At 45.9% G+C, this 14,584-nt stretch overlaps 1 protein-coding gene across 5 annotated transcripts in view; it reads left to right on the forward strand.

Annotated features, from left to right (window-relative positions):
- The window catches only part of LOC115175377 (rho family-interacting cell polarization regulator 2), a 100,412-nt gene that overhangs the window by 56,428 nt on the left and 29,400 nt on the right, over nt 1–14,584 (forward strand). For 3 of the 5 annotated variants that reach the window (XM_029734606.1, XM_029734609.1, XM_029734608.1), the window contains exons 3-6: nt 4,598–4,753; nt 7,939–8,029; nt 9,378–9,401; nt 9,712–9,765. In XM_029734606.1, coding sequence (XP_029590466.1) covers nt 4,598–4,753; nt 7,939–8,029; nt 9,378–9,401; nt 9,712–9,765 — 325 coding nt within the window. The remainder of the gene's footprint in view (nt 1–4,597; nt 4,754–7,938; nt 8,030–9,377; nt 9,402–9,711; nt 9,766–14,584) is intronic. The other 2 variants (XM_029734607.1, XM_029734610.1) reach the window with 1 other exon arrangement.

Consider the following 14,584-nt stretch of genomic DNA (forward strand, 5'->3'; position numbering starts at 1 on the left):
GCCACAGATGTCTAAAGTTTTTAGGGAGCGTGCAATTGTCATGCATAAGCCTCATCCAATGTCGTTTTAGAGAATTTGGCAGTGTATCCAACTTGCAGGAATGTCCGCCAGAGCTGTTGCCAGAGAATTGAATGTTCTCTTCTCTACCATAAGCTGCTTCCAATGTTGTTTCAGCGAATTTGGCAGTACGTCCAACTGGCCTCACAACCGCAGACCACGCCCAGGACCTCCACATCCAGCTTCTTCACCTTTTATTTTATATTCATTTAACCTTTATTTAACTAGGCAAGTCAGTTAAGAACAAATTCTTATTTACAATGACGGCCTACACCAGCCAAACCTGGAAAACGCTGGGCCAATTGTGCACCGCCCTATGGGACTCCCAATCACGGCCAGATGTGTGAGAGCCTGGATTCGAATCAGGGTGTCTGTAGTGATGCCTGAAGCACTGAGATGCAGTGCCTTAGACCGCTGCACCACTCGGGAGCCTGCGGGATCGTCTGAGACCAGGCACCCGGACAGCTGATGAAACTGATGAGTATTTCTGTCTGTAATAAAGCCCTTTTGTGGGGAAAAACTGATTGGCTGGCCTTGGGCCCGGCTCCCAAATTAGCCTATGCCCTCCCAGGCCCACCCATGGCTGCGCCCCTGCCCAGTCATGTGAAATCCATAGATTAGGGCCTAATGAATTTACTTGAATTGACTGATCTCCTTTTATGAACTGTAACTCACTAAAATCGTTGAAATTGTTGCATGTTGCGTTTTTTTTTTTTCATTTTTTTTTCAGTATACAATATTTGGTCATTATTATTTTTTTAATTCTTAAAGCTCTGTCAAGGTTGTTGTTTAATTTCTAGACAGCCATTTTCAAGTCTTGCCACAGATTTTCAAGCCAATTTAAGTCAAAACTATAACTACGCCACTTAGGAACATTCAATGTCGACTTGGTAAGCAACTCCAGTGTAGCTTTAGCCTTGTGTTTTAGGTTATTGTCCTGCTGAAAGGTGAATTTGTTCCCTAGTGTCTGTTGGAAAGCAGACTGAACCAGGTTTTCCTCTAGGATTTTGCCTGTGATTATAGCTGTATTCGGTTACATTTTTTTGTACTTTTGACCTTTTTTTCTCCCCAATTGGTAGTTTCAGTCTTGTTCCCTCGCTGTAACTCCCGTATGGACTCGGGAGAGGCGAAGGTCGCGGGCTGTGCGTCCTCCGAAACACGACCCCGCCAAGCCGCACTATTTCTTGACACACTGCTCACTTAACCCGGAAGCCAGCCGCACCAATGTTTTGGAGGAAACACCATACAGCTGGCGACCGTGTCAGTGTGCATGCGCCCGGCCCGCCACAAGGAGTCGCTAGAGCGCAATGGGACAAGGAAATCCCGGCCGGCCAAACCCTCCCCTAACCCGGATGATGCTGAGCCAATTGTTACATTTACATTTAAGTCATTTAGCAGACGCTCTTATCCAGAGCGACTTACAAATTGGTGCATTCACCTTATGATATCCAGTGGAACAACCACTTTACAATAGTGCATCTAAATCTTTTAAGGGGGGGGGGTTAGAAGGATTACTTAATCCTATCCCAGGTATTCCTTAAAGAGGTGGGGTTTCAGGTGTCTCCGGAAGGTGGTGATTGACTCCGCTGTCCTGGCGTCGTGAGGGAGCTTGTTCCACCATTGGGGTGCCAGAGCAGCGAACAGTTTTGACTGGGCTGAGCGGGAACTGTGCTTCCTCAGAGGTAGGGGGGCCAGCAGGCCAGAGGTGGATGAACGCAGTGCCCTTGTTTGGGTGTAGGGCCTAATCAGAGCCTGAAGGTATGGAGGTGCCGTTCCCCTCACAGCTCCGTAGGCAAGCACCATGGTCTTGTAGCGGATGCGAGCTTCAACTGGAAGCCAGTGGAGAGAGCGGAGGAGCGGGGTGACGTGAGAGAACTTGGGAAGGTTGAACACCAGACGGGCTGCGGCGTTCTGGATGAGTTGTAGGGGTTTAATGGCACAGGCAGGGAGCCCAGCCAACAGCGAGTTGCAGTAATCCAGACGGGAGATGACAAGTGCCTGGATTAGGACCTGCGTCGCTTCCTGTGTGAGGCAGGGTCGTACTCTGCGAATGTTGTAGAGCATGAACCTACAGGATCGGGTCACCGCCTTGATGTTAGTGGAGAACGACAGGGTGTTGTCCAGGATCACGCCAAGGTTCTTAGCACTCTGGGAGGAGGACACAAGGACACAATTGTGCGCCGCTTCGTGGGTCTCCCGGTCACGGCTGGCTGTAACACAGCCTGGGATCAAACCCTGGTCTGTAGTGACACCTCTAGCTCTGCGATCCAGTTCCTTAGACTGCTGTGCCACTCGTGAGGCCCTATTCCGTTTATTTTTATACAAAAAAACTCCCTAGCCAATGACAATCATTCCAATAACATGATGCAGCCACCACCATACTTGAAAATATGAAGAGTGGTACTCAGTGATATGTTGTGTTGGATTTGCCCCAAACATAACACTTTGTATTCAGGACAACAAGTTATTTTCTTTGCAAATGTTTTTGCAGTATTACTTTAGTGCCTTGTTGCAACAGGTTGCATGTTTTAGAATACTTTTATTCTGTACAGTCTTCCTTCTTTTCACTCTGTCATTTAGGTTAGTATTGTGGAGTAACTACAGTGTGGTTGATTCATCGTCCGTTTTCTCACATCGCAACCATTAAACACTGTAACTGTTATAAAATCACCATTGGTCTCATGGTGAAATCCCTGAGCAGTTTCCTTCCTCTCTGGCAACTGAGTTAGGAAGGATGCCTGTATCTTTGTAGTGACTGGGTGTATTGATACACCATCCAAAGTGTAATTAATAACTTCACCATGCTCAAAGGGATATTCGATATCTGCTTTTTTTTGTTTTTTACCAATTGGTGCCCTTCTTTGCGAAGCATTGGAAAACCTCCCTGGACTTTGTGGTTGAATCTATGCTTGAAATTCACTACTCGATTGAGGGACCTTACAATTATCTGTATGTGTTGGGTACAGAGATGGGGTAGTCATTCAAAAATCATGTCAACCACTGTTATTGAACAGGGAAAAAGTCCATCCAACGTATTATGCAATTTGTTTAAGCACATTTTTGCTCCTGAACTTATTTATTTAAGCTTGGCATAGCAAAGGAGTTGAATACTTATTGACTCAAGACATTTCAGCTTAATTTTTATTTATTCATAAAAAAATTATAAATCTACAAACAAAATTTCACTTTGACATTCTGGGATGCTGTGTATAGCTCAGTGACACAATCTCAATTTAATCAAGTTTTTACTCAGGCTGTAACACAAGAAAATGTGTAAAAAGTCAAGGGGTGTGAATGCTTCCTGAAGTCACTGTATTTCTCATTATAAAGATACCACTGCTGTGTTCCTGTAATCTACACTACACACCATCACACACTAGTTGTTAAAGCTGTTCACGTTACTTCATTATCTACAACTAGTAGCGAAACACAGAGGTAGAGATGCACTTGCATTGGAAACCTAGTATGTATGAACCTGTCTCATGATGTGTTCATAATCTTAGAGGTTTAAGAGTCAGGACCTCATTCATTCAGACCAGTTTCATCACTGTAGGGTAGATAATAGTATAAAGAGTATGTGAATGTCACACATCGCCACTAGAGCAGTTAGTAGACTTCTGAAGAAGACTAACCCCTGACCCCAGTACAGTTCATCTATAACTCTTTGCTATGTAAAGCCCCGCCTTATCTCAGCTCACTGGTCACCATAGCAACACCCACCCATAGCACGCGCTCCAGCAGGTATATTTCACTGGTCATCCCTGAAGTCAACACTTCCTTTGGCCGCCTTTCCTTACAGTTCTCTGCTGCCAGTGACTGGAACGAATTGCAAAAATCGCTGGAGTCTTATATCTCCCTCTCTAACTTTAAGCACCAGCTGTCAGAGCAGTTGGCTGTGTATAGGTACAGTGAATCTGTAAATAGCACACCTAACTACCTCATCCCCATATTGTTACTTATCCTCTTGCTCTTTTGCAATGTCTCAATATCTCTACTTGCACATTATCATCTGCACATCTATCACTCCAGTGTTAATGCTAAATTGTAATTATTTTGCCTCCATGGCCTATTTATTGCCTTACCTCCCTACTCTTCTACATTTGCACTCACTGTACATAGATTTTACTATTGTGTTATTGACTGTACGTTTGTTTATGTGTAACTCTGTTGTTTTTGTCGCACTGCTTTGCTTTATCTTGCCCAGGTCGCAGTTGTAAATGAGAACTTGTTCTCAACTAGCCTACCTGGTTAAATAAAGGTGAAATAAATAAAAAAATTAAATAAGTAAAAAAAATCCTATCCCTCCACCTACTATACTGGGGCCAGGTTGCCGTGAGGGCTGTCGCTAGGAGATTGGGCTGTCGCTAGGCGATGTGTGTGTGCTTTTTCTGTATCCTGTTATGAAAAGACAACTGCATGACTCATATGGAGTGAGTAGTCAAAATGGCGGTATTGACCTAAAAAAGACCTCCTTTGTGACTATTTATTTTGTTGAGGACCCAAAGAAAACCATCCGATCTTTGTTTCTGTGTGTGTCCAGGTGTAACTCGTTCATGGGGAACTCTGCAGTGCAGAAGAAGCCCACATCCAAACCAAAGAAGCCCCATCTGTCAGGGCACAAGGCCAGCAGTGGCTCCAGAGAGCCCAAACCCGAGAGGGTGGAGGAGGTGTATGGAGCCCTAAAACAAGGCTTGGAGTAAGCACACACACACACACACACACACACACACACACACACACACACACACACACACACACACACACAGACACAGACACAGACACAGAAAAAATAAATACATTTACATATTATTTTTGACGATATATCGTATCATTTTAACAATATCGCAATATTATTTTGCACTAGTTGGCTGTACCTGCACCAAAACTCCAGTATTTTTCCTTCATATCTTGTTCTCCATCTTTTTAACTAGGCAAGTCAGTGAAGAACAAATTCTTATTTGCAATGACGGCCCCGGCCAAACCCTCCCCTAACCCAGACGACGTTGTGCCAATTGTGCACTGCCCAATGGGACTCCTGATCACGGCCAGTTGTGATACAGCCCTGGATCGACTCCGGGTCTGTAGTGACGCCTCTAGCACTGCGATGCAGTGCCTTAAACCGCTGTGCCACTCAGTCCCCCAGATACAATATGTATTGCAATTCCCACTATTCTCCAAATTCTATATGTATTGTGACTCGATACTGGGATTTTATTGAGTTTCGATGTTACTAACATATTGCTCATCATACTATACTGCTCAAAAAAATAAAGGGGACACTAAAATAACACATCCTAGATCTGAATGAATGAAATAATCTTATTAACTACTTTTTTCTTTACATAGTTGAATGTGCTGACAACAAAATCACACAAAAATAATTAATGGAAATCCAATTTATCAACCCATGGAGGTCTGGATTTGGAGTCACACTCAAAATTAAAGTGGAAAACCACACTACAGGCTGATCCAACTTTGATGTAATGTCCTTAAAACAAGTCAAAATGAGGCTCAGTATGTGTGTGTGTGTGTGTGTGTGGCCTCCACGTGTCTGTATGACCTCCCTACAACGCCTGGGCATGCTCCTGATGAGGTGGCGGATGGTCTCCTGAGGGATCTCCTCCCAGACCTGGACTAAAGCATCCGCCAACTCCTGGACAGTCTGTTGTGCAATGTGGCGTTGGTGGATGGAGCGAGACATGATGTCCCAGATGTGCTCAATTGGATTCAGGTCTGGGGAACGGGCGGGCCAGTCCATAGCATCAATGCCTTCCTCTTGCAGGAACTGCTGACACACTCCAGCCACATGAGGTCTAGCATTGTCTTGCATTAGGAGGAACCCAGGGCCAACCGCACCAGCATATGGTCTCACAAGGGGTCTGAGGATCTCATCTCGGTACCTAATGGCAGTCAGGCTACCTCTGGCGAGCACGGCCCCCCCAAAGAAATTCCACCCCACACCATGACTGACCCACCGCCAAACCGGTCATGCTGGAGGATGTTGCAGGCAGCAGAACGTTCTCCACGGCGTCTCCAGACTCTGTCACGTCTGTCACGTGCTCAGTGTGAACCTGCTTTCATCTGTGAAGAGCACAGGGCGCCAGTGGCGAATTTGCCAATCTTGGTGTTCTCTGGCAAATGCCAAACGTCCTGCACGGTGTTGGGCTGTAAGCACAACCCCCACCTGTGGACGTCGGGCCCTCATACCACCCTCATGGAGTCTGTTTCTGACCGTTTGAGCAGACACATGCACATTTGTGGCCTGCTGGAGGTCATTTTGCAGGGCTCTGGCAGTGCTCCTCCTGCTCCTCCTTGCACAAATGCAGAGGTAGCGGTCCTGCTGCTGGGTTGTTGCCCTCCTACGGCCTCCTCCACATCTCCTGATGTACTGGCCTGTCTCCTTGTAGCGCCTCCATGCTCTGGACACTACGCTGACAGACACAGCAAACCTTCTTGCCACAGCTCGCATTGATGTGCCATCCTGGATGAGCTGCACTACCTGAGCCACTTGTGTGGGTTGTAGACTCCGTCTCATGCTACCACTAGAGTGAAAGCACCGCCAGCATTCAAAAGTGACCAAAACATCAGCCAGGAAGCATAGGAACTGAGAAGTGGTCTGTGGTCCCCACCTGCAGAACCACTCCTTTATTGGGGGTGTCTTGCTAATTGCCTATAATTTCCACCTGTTGTCTATTCCATTTGCACAACAGCATGTGAAATGTATTGTCAATCAGTGTTGCTTCCTAAGTGGACAGTTTGATTTCACAGAAGTGTGATTGACTTGGAGTTACATTGTGTTGTTTAAGTGTTCCCTTTATTTTTTTTGAGCAGTGTATATGTCTGCTGCAGAGGGACGAGAGAGAGACATGGAAATAAAAGTGCTGAAAACAAATTGGCTCCCTATTTAAAATAAGGTTTTAAAAAATTGTCACCTAAGTATGGTGATAACATTGTATCGTGAGTTCCCTGGCAATTCCCATCCCTAACACACACACACACACACACACACACACACACACACACACACACACACACACACACACCACTGACACCCCTATTTCTCCTCTCCCTCTCTTTTCAAATCAAATAATTTTATTTGTCACCTTGCTGTGAAATGCTTACTTACAAGCCCTTCACCAAAAATGCAGTTTTAAGAAAATATTTACTAAATAAACTAAAGTAAAAAAGTAACACTAAAATAACAATAGCGAGGCTATATACAGGGGGTACAGGTGAGTTAAGGTATTTGAGATAATATGTACATGTAGGTAGGCGTAAAGTGACTATGCATAGATTAACAGCGTGTAGCAGCAGTGTAAAACAAGTCATCCAGGTAGTCATTTGATTAGCTGTTCAGCAGTCTAATGGCTTGGAGATGGAAGCTGTTGCTAATACACACATTCTCTTTCCCTCCCCCTCTCATCACTCAAACATGCTGCCTCGCCTCTCACATAGTTTCCATCCCTTGGGCACACACACACACACACACACAGATGGCCCATATGATAACTTTGGTGACATGTCTGTATTGACAGCTGTATAGTAAGTTATGGCCCCTCCTTGCCTCTCACCCTCCCTCGCCTCTCCCTCGCCTCTCCCTCCCTCCTCTTTTCCTCTCCCTTCCTCTTCTTCTCCTTCCTTCCTCCCTCCTCTTCTCCTCTCTCCTCTCCCTTCCTCCCCCCCAACCTCCTCCCTTTTCTTTTCTCTCTCCCTTTCTTCCCCTCTCCCCTTCTCGTTTCCCCTCTCCCTTCCCCTCTCCCTTTCTACATTTTCTTTCCCTCTTGTCACCTCTCTCTCCCTCCCCCTCTCGTATCGCCCTCCTCCCACTCTCTCCCTCCCCTCTACCCATCCCTCCACCCTCTCTCCCCTTCTCTCCCTCAGTGAGTATCTGGAGGTGCACCAGACAGGGCTGGACAAACTCACCTCTCTGATGAAGGACATGAAGAGGAACTCCAGACTGGTGAGACAGGATGTGAGACAGGATGTCATCAACAACACTAACTGTAGTGTATGTCCAATCCTAAATACATCATAGACCCTATACCAGGGATCATCATCTAGATTCAGCCACGAGAGGATGGTCAGGGGGCCGGAACGTAATTACAAGTCATTTGTAGACTGCAAATTGACCACATAAAGCCCAGACAGATGTAATATTTGACTAAAACATAATAATTTCAAACCTTGCTTATATCACATATATCTCCCCTGTTATGCGTGGGAATACTTTGGGACAGATTTCCAAAATGTAAATGACTTGGAGCTGATTTGCTGGGGTTTTAACAGTCTTTTATGTCCAACAATGAAAAAAGAAATACAAATAAAACTTTTGTTTTGGTGGGGGGGGCTCAGAAAACCTGGGGACCAAATAAAATGACCCGCGGGCCGCCAGCTGGGGAACCCTGCCCTATACACTTCTATGTAGTGTAGTGGTTCTCAACCCAGTCCTCAGGGACCTGTCGTTTCACATGTTGGATCTATCCAACCGCTAGTACATCTGATTAAACTAGTCTACTGTTCATCAAGCCCTTGTCTACTGTTCATCAAGCCCTTGTCTACTGTTCATCAAGCCCTTGACTTGTCTACTGTTCATCAAGCCCTTGACTTGTCTACTGTTCATCAAGCCCTTGACTTGTCTACTGTTCATCAAGCCCTTGACTTGTCTACTGTTCATCAAGCCCTTGACTTGTCTACTGTTCATCAAGCCCTTGACTTGTCTACTGTTCATCAAGCCCTTGACTTCTCTGCTATTCATCAAGCCCTTGACTAGTCTGCTATTCATCAAGCCCTTGACTAGTCTGCTATTCATCAAGCCCTTGACTAGTCTGCTATTCATCAAGCCCTTGACTTGTCTACTATTCATCAAGCCCTTGACTAGTCTGCTATTCATCAAGCCCTTGACTAGTCTGCTATTCATCAAGCCCTTGATGATATGAATCAGATGTTCTGGTGTTGGGATCCGATATGGGAAACGGTAGTCCCAGAGGACTGGGTTATTAACACTGCTAGTGTATCGAACCTCATGTCTCCTCATTCTAATTAGTCTGATGATAATGTTGTTAATGATAATGGTGTTGTATCTTCATCGTGACATTTCACATAAGATGCCTCTCATCTGGGTTCTGAAGCTGGTAGCTACTACGCTAGTCAGAGAACAAACACATTTCAGCTCTTCCAACTGAAGACAGCTTCTCCATGAGAGAAGGCTGTTTTAATAGAAATCGTATTCCTTTTGATGTCAGACAACCGCAATATGCTTTGGAGTAACTAACGTGTGTGTGTGTGTGTGTGTGTGTGTGTGTGTGTGCTTTTCCCCCCAGGGAGTCCTGTATGACCTTGACAAGGTGAGTGAGTGGAGGGTAAGGCCTGCCTAACCTTTCTGTCATAGTGGGGATGGGAGGGATCTTTGAAGTGGGTGCATTTGTGTTTGTGTGTGTTTACATTTAATGAACTTCCCTGCCATGTAAAGTCAGAGGAGCGATTAGATTACCGTAAACGAGTCTTCTCTCAGCTGAAAGTGTAACCTCTTTGATCATGTTACCCTCTGTTTTAACTGCTGTCATGGTTTAGAGGCATAGATGCACGATTTACTGACAGTATCTTCTCTTGTCACCAACACATTTTAACTCTAGCTTGTTCTATTTCTGTCTGCAGCAAATCAAAACCATCGAGAGGTACATGAGACGGTTGGAGTTTCATATGAGCAAGGTATTTCCATACTTGCAGAGCAGACTGTGTTCCTGCACTGCCTTGGATAGATTCTGCTGTAGCCCAATCTGTGAGGCAGCATACTGAGTGAAAACCCTTCCATCTGAGAGCCTTAAGAGAGCATGAAGTGCTTCAGAGAGGGTTAAAACGTTGCCCTCTCCCGTCCACTCCTCCTCCTCCTCTCTTTGTGCCCTCTGTGCCACCCCCACATGCCAACACACTCCGGGACAGCTCAGCCAGCCTCCCCACGCACTAGCAACAGCAGCTAATGAGTGTTGCTATGGACCCTTCCATCAAAGCTGAACCATACTCTCCAACCATCAACCAGTGTTGTAGATAGATTGTCAGTGTTGTAGATAGATTGTCAGTGTTGTAGATAGATTGTCAGTGTTGTAGATAGATTGTCAGTGTTGTAGATAGATTGCCAGTGTTGTAGGTAGATTGCCAGTGTTTTGGACACCGTCCTTAATGCCAACTACTCTGGTTTGACCTTTTGACCTCTGAGGTCTCATATATATTTGCTGAGAGCAAAGGCCTTGAGCACACACACACACACACACACACACACACACACACACACACACACACACACACACGTCCTTTTAATATTAATCGGCCTGCACCTCTGAGTCCCCCTGGCTGTACTCCCTTTTGCGGTTGCCAGATTGGGTGGAATTCTCCCCTGCGTGTCCCTATTGTTGCCAGATTGGGTGGAATTCTCCCCTGCGGTGTCCCTGTTGTTGCCAGATTGGGTGGAATTCTCCCCTGCCGTGTCCCTATTGTTGCCAGATTGGGTGGAATTTTCCCCTGCCGTGTCCTTATTGTTGCCAGATTGGGTGGCATCCCTATCATGTACTGTCTGATTCTCTATGGTTCCTCTCCAGTAGCCCTGCTGTGTGTCCAACCTCCAGGCGAACACCAGTCAATCACAGCACAACACACAAACCAAAAACAGCTCCTGTGCCAAAGGTAACCATGGAAACATAGAGACGTTGGCTTTAAGGTTTCTGAAGAGCCAATTATAGTGTGACGTGAAATCTTTTTACACACACTCCTCTATCTACACACTCACCAACAGGTTTTTGAACTCTAACTTTGAAAAAGTAGAAGGTATCTCTCCTTTCATTACTTCAGATGATGTAATGTTTCTGAGGCCTTTCAACAGAGGTGTGCTGCCTGCGTGATTCATTAGTGTTGAGCGCTACCATTTCCTGCTCTGTTTTGTTGTCCCTCACACCTAGCATTGTTACACCTAGCGATGTTCTCCTCCATTCATTACTCAGTTGGCCCTCTGTGAACAGTAAACTGTATGAGAATTGTATGAATTTAATAAGAAGTGCTTTCTACACAAGAATTGCACATTGTCATTGCTAGTGATGAATGAACTCAATCTGGAGTTATGAGAACACTGGGGGGGGGGGGTTCTGAATAAGAACAACACAAACATTTCTCATATACAGTTTTGACCAACGTTATAAGACGACTTTGTTGTATTTTTTGAAAGTTGACCGCATTGTATTATTAATTGGACAAGAGACAATGCATGCTGGGAGCATGAGTGTTCTGAAGTAGGTAGCCAGCTGATGCCTAGCTCTGGGTGGCGGACTGCTGACACACACACACACACACACACACACACACACACACACACACACACACACACACCAACACAAAGCCAGCCCAGCCGTCAGCCCAGCCGTCAGCAGATAGCTATCTACTGAGATCAATGTGAGTAAAGAACTCCGCCAGGAGAATCACCAGACGGACTGACTGCCCTATGAAACACTGATGATGTCAGGGAATTACACCTACATCCACAGCCTACCTCATTTAAATTTACATCCACAGCCTACCTCGTCAAGAAATCTACATCCCTAGCCTACCTCGTCATTAAATCTACATCCGCAGCCTACATCATCATTAAATCTACATCCGCAGCCTACATCATCATTAAATCTACATCCGCAGCCTACATCAACATTAAATCTACATCCACAGCCTACCTCATCATTAAATCTACATCCAGTCTACCTCGTCATTAAATCTACATCCACAACCTACCTCGTCATTAAATCTACATCCGCAGCCTACATCATCATTAAATCTACATCCACAGTCTACCTCGTCATTAAATCTACATCCACAACCTACCTCTTCATTAAATCTACATCCGCAGCCTACATCATCATTAAATCTACATCCGCAGCCTACATCATCATTAAATTTTAATCCACAGCCTACCTCGTCGTTAAATCTACATCCGCAGACTACCTCGTCATGAAATCTACATCCACAACATGATTGATCTCATTAGATCACAGGTAGAAAAGGAGTTCAAATTAAACACACATTTAAGTGTTGTGTTGCTCCATGTGTTCATTTTCCTTCAACTCTATAGACGGTTAAAGGGAAAATCCACTCAAAATACATCTTTTGTTATTTTTGTCATTAGTCCACTGTTGATATAATCCCAAAATGTTTTCCATTTCAGCAGTCAGGTTTTCTCACCATCAGGATGATGTGGCTGGTGACACTGCTTCTTGAAAGTCCAATATCTTGAAAAGTTGACTGCTGACGTGTAAAACATTGTGAAACTGCGTCAACAGTGGACTAATGAAAAAAATACCAAAATATAATGTTTTCTAACAGCATGCTCATTATCAGTCTGTCAAGTTGTCAACACTCCTAAAACGTATGTGATGTGAGCCCATGTGTGTCAGCCTAACGGTGCAGGACTCTATCTCATCAGTAACTGTGATACAGAGAGCTTTGCAATACACACCGCAGTATACACACACACACACACACACACACACACACACACACAGACCACAGTGTACACACACCACCCGCGGTGGGTGTTAACAGGAAGTAGCACAGGGCCAAACAGGAAGTGGTGATTGCAACAGGTGGGAGGGAGGGGAGAGGTCAGTCACCTCTTTATCTTGTCCTTCTGAAGAAATACATGAATACAGCCTGAAAAGAGGAGTATACATGGATAAATAGTTATTTTTAAGTGTGTGTCACTGTGTGTGCGTGGGTGTTGCTGTGTGTGTGTGTGTTGCTGTGTGTGTGGGTGTGTTGTGTGTGTGGTGTGTGTGTGTGTGTGTGTAATTGCTCTTGGACTAAGACCTACCCAGTTGGAGACAGAATGGCCACCCCTCGGTGCCTGCAGGAGGTACCAGGAGGTACTAAACCATCAGCCTATCAGAGATGAGTAGCATCCCTGTGTCCTTTCTTCAACACATCAGGCAGTCCAAAGTGGTGCCTGTCCTGTCTGCAGATGAGAAATGGTGCCTGTCCTGTCTGCAGATGAGAAATGGTGCCTGTCCTGTCTGCAGATGAGAAATGGTGCCTGTCCTGTCTGCAGATGAGAAATGGTGCCTGTCCTGTCTGCAGATGAGAAGTGGTGCCTGCCCTGTCTGCAGATGAGAAGTGTAATTGGGAAGTAGGTGGTATGAATCAGCCCTGTGATGTTGCCTTGCTTAGAGGTGTGTGTGTGTGTGTGTGTGTGTGTGTGTGTGTGTGCGTGCGTGCATGTCTGCTCACCGGTACTGCCTAGCCCTCATTAGAGCGATGAGGGCAAAATATTGAAGGCCAGAAAAGCTGGGACTTCCAGGCATCTCCTATTCTCTCTCAGTATGTGTGTGGCCGTATTTGTTAGTGTGTGTGTGAGGACGACATCACTACTCAGGTGATGTCGTGGTGTCTCTGTCCCCCTGTCACCCAACACATGTCCCCTCCTCCACAGACAGAGACCTGGGTCACATGGCACCTAGCTACCTCAGACAGCCTGGCCTGGCACAGCCCCTCCTCCACAGACAGAGGCCTGGGCTACATGGCACCTAGCTACCTCAGACAGTCTGGCCTGGCACAGCCCCTCCTCCACAGACAGAGGCCTGGGCTACATGGCACCTAGCTACCTCAGACAGTCTGGCCTGGCACAGCCCCTCCTCCCTTGGTGTTGGCTTATTCATTAACAAACGGTTTCCACAGACAGACATACTATTTACATATAGAGGGTCACACTTTAAATTAAATTAAACTTTTAAGGTATTTTATAAGAAATGATTCATGAGCAAATGTCATGATACTGTGTGTGAAGGTTATGCCAATGCACATATCTATAAAACGCTTCATCAATAATTGATGAAGCGTTTTATAGATATTATTATACATTATCTAGGTGAAATTCTGTTCCCTATGATACTGAACATCAGTAGGTCAGGTCCCTCAAGGTGTCTGTCTGTTTGTTTGGGATCTGGGTTTATCCGGGCCAATCCGCCGGTTCTCTGATCGTCCCCTCCCCTCAGGGAGTACTACATGTGTTTGACGTGGCTGCAGGCCTTATCTCTGATCGTCCCTCCCCTCAGGGAGTACTACATGTGTTTGACGTGGCTGCAGGCCTATCTCTGATCGTCCCCTCCCCTTGGGGAGTACTACATGTGTTTGACGTGGCTGCAGGCCTTATCTCTGATCGTCCCTCCCCTCAGGGAGTACTACATGTGTATGACGTGGCTGCAGGCCTTATCTCTGATCGTCCCCTCCCCTCGGGGAGTACTACATGTGTTTGACGTGGCTGCAGGCCTTATCTCTGATCGTCCCTCCCCTCAGGGAGTACTACATGTGTTTGACGTGGCTGCAGGCCTTATCTCTGATCGTCCCCTCCCCTCAGGGAGTACTACATGTGTTTGACGTGGCTGCAGGCCTTATCTCTGATCGTCCCTCCCCTCAGGGAGTACTACATGTGTTTGACGTGGCTGCAGGCCTTATCTCTGATCGTCCCTCCCCTCAGGGAGTACTACATGTATTTGACGTG

The sequence above is a fragment of the Salmo trutta genome, chromosome 36 (assembly GCF_901001165.1).
Source record: "Salmo trutta chromosome 36, fSalTru1.1, whole genome shotgun sequence".
NCBI lineage: Eukaryota > Metazoa > Chordata > Actinopteri > Salmoniformes > Salmonidae > Salmo > Salmo trutta.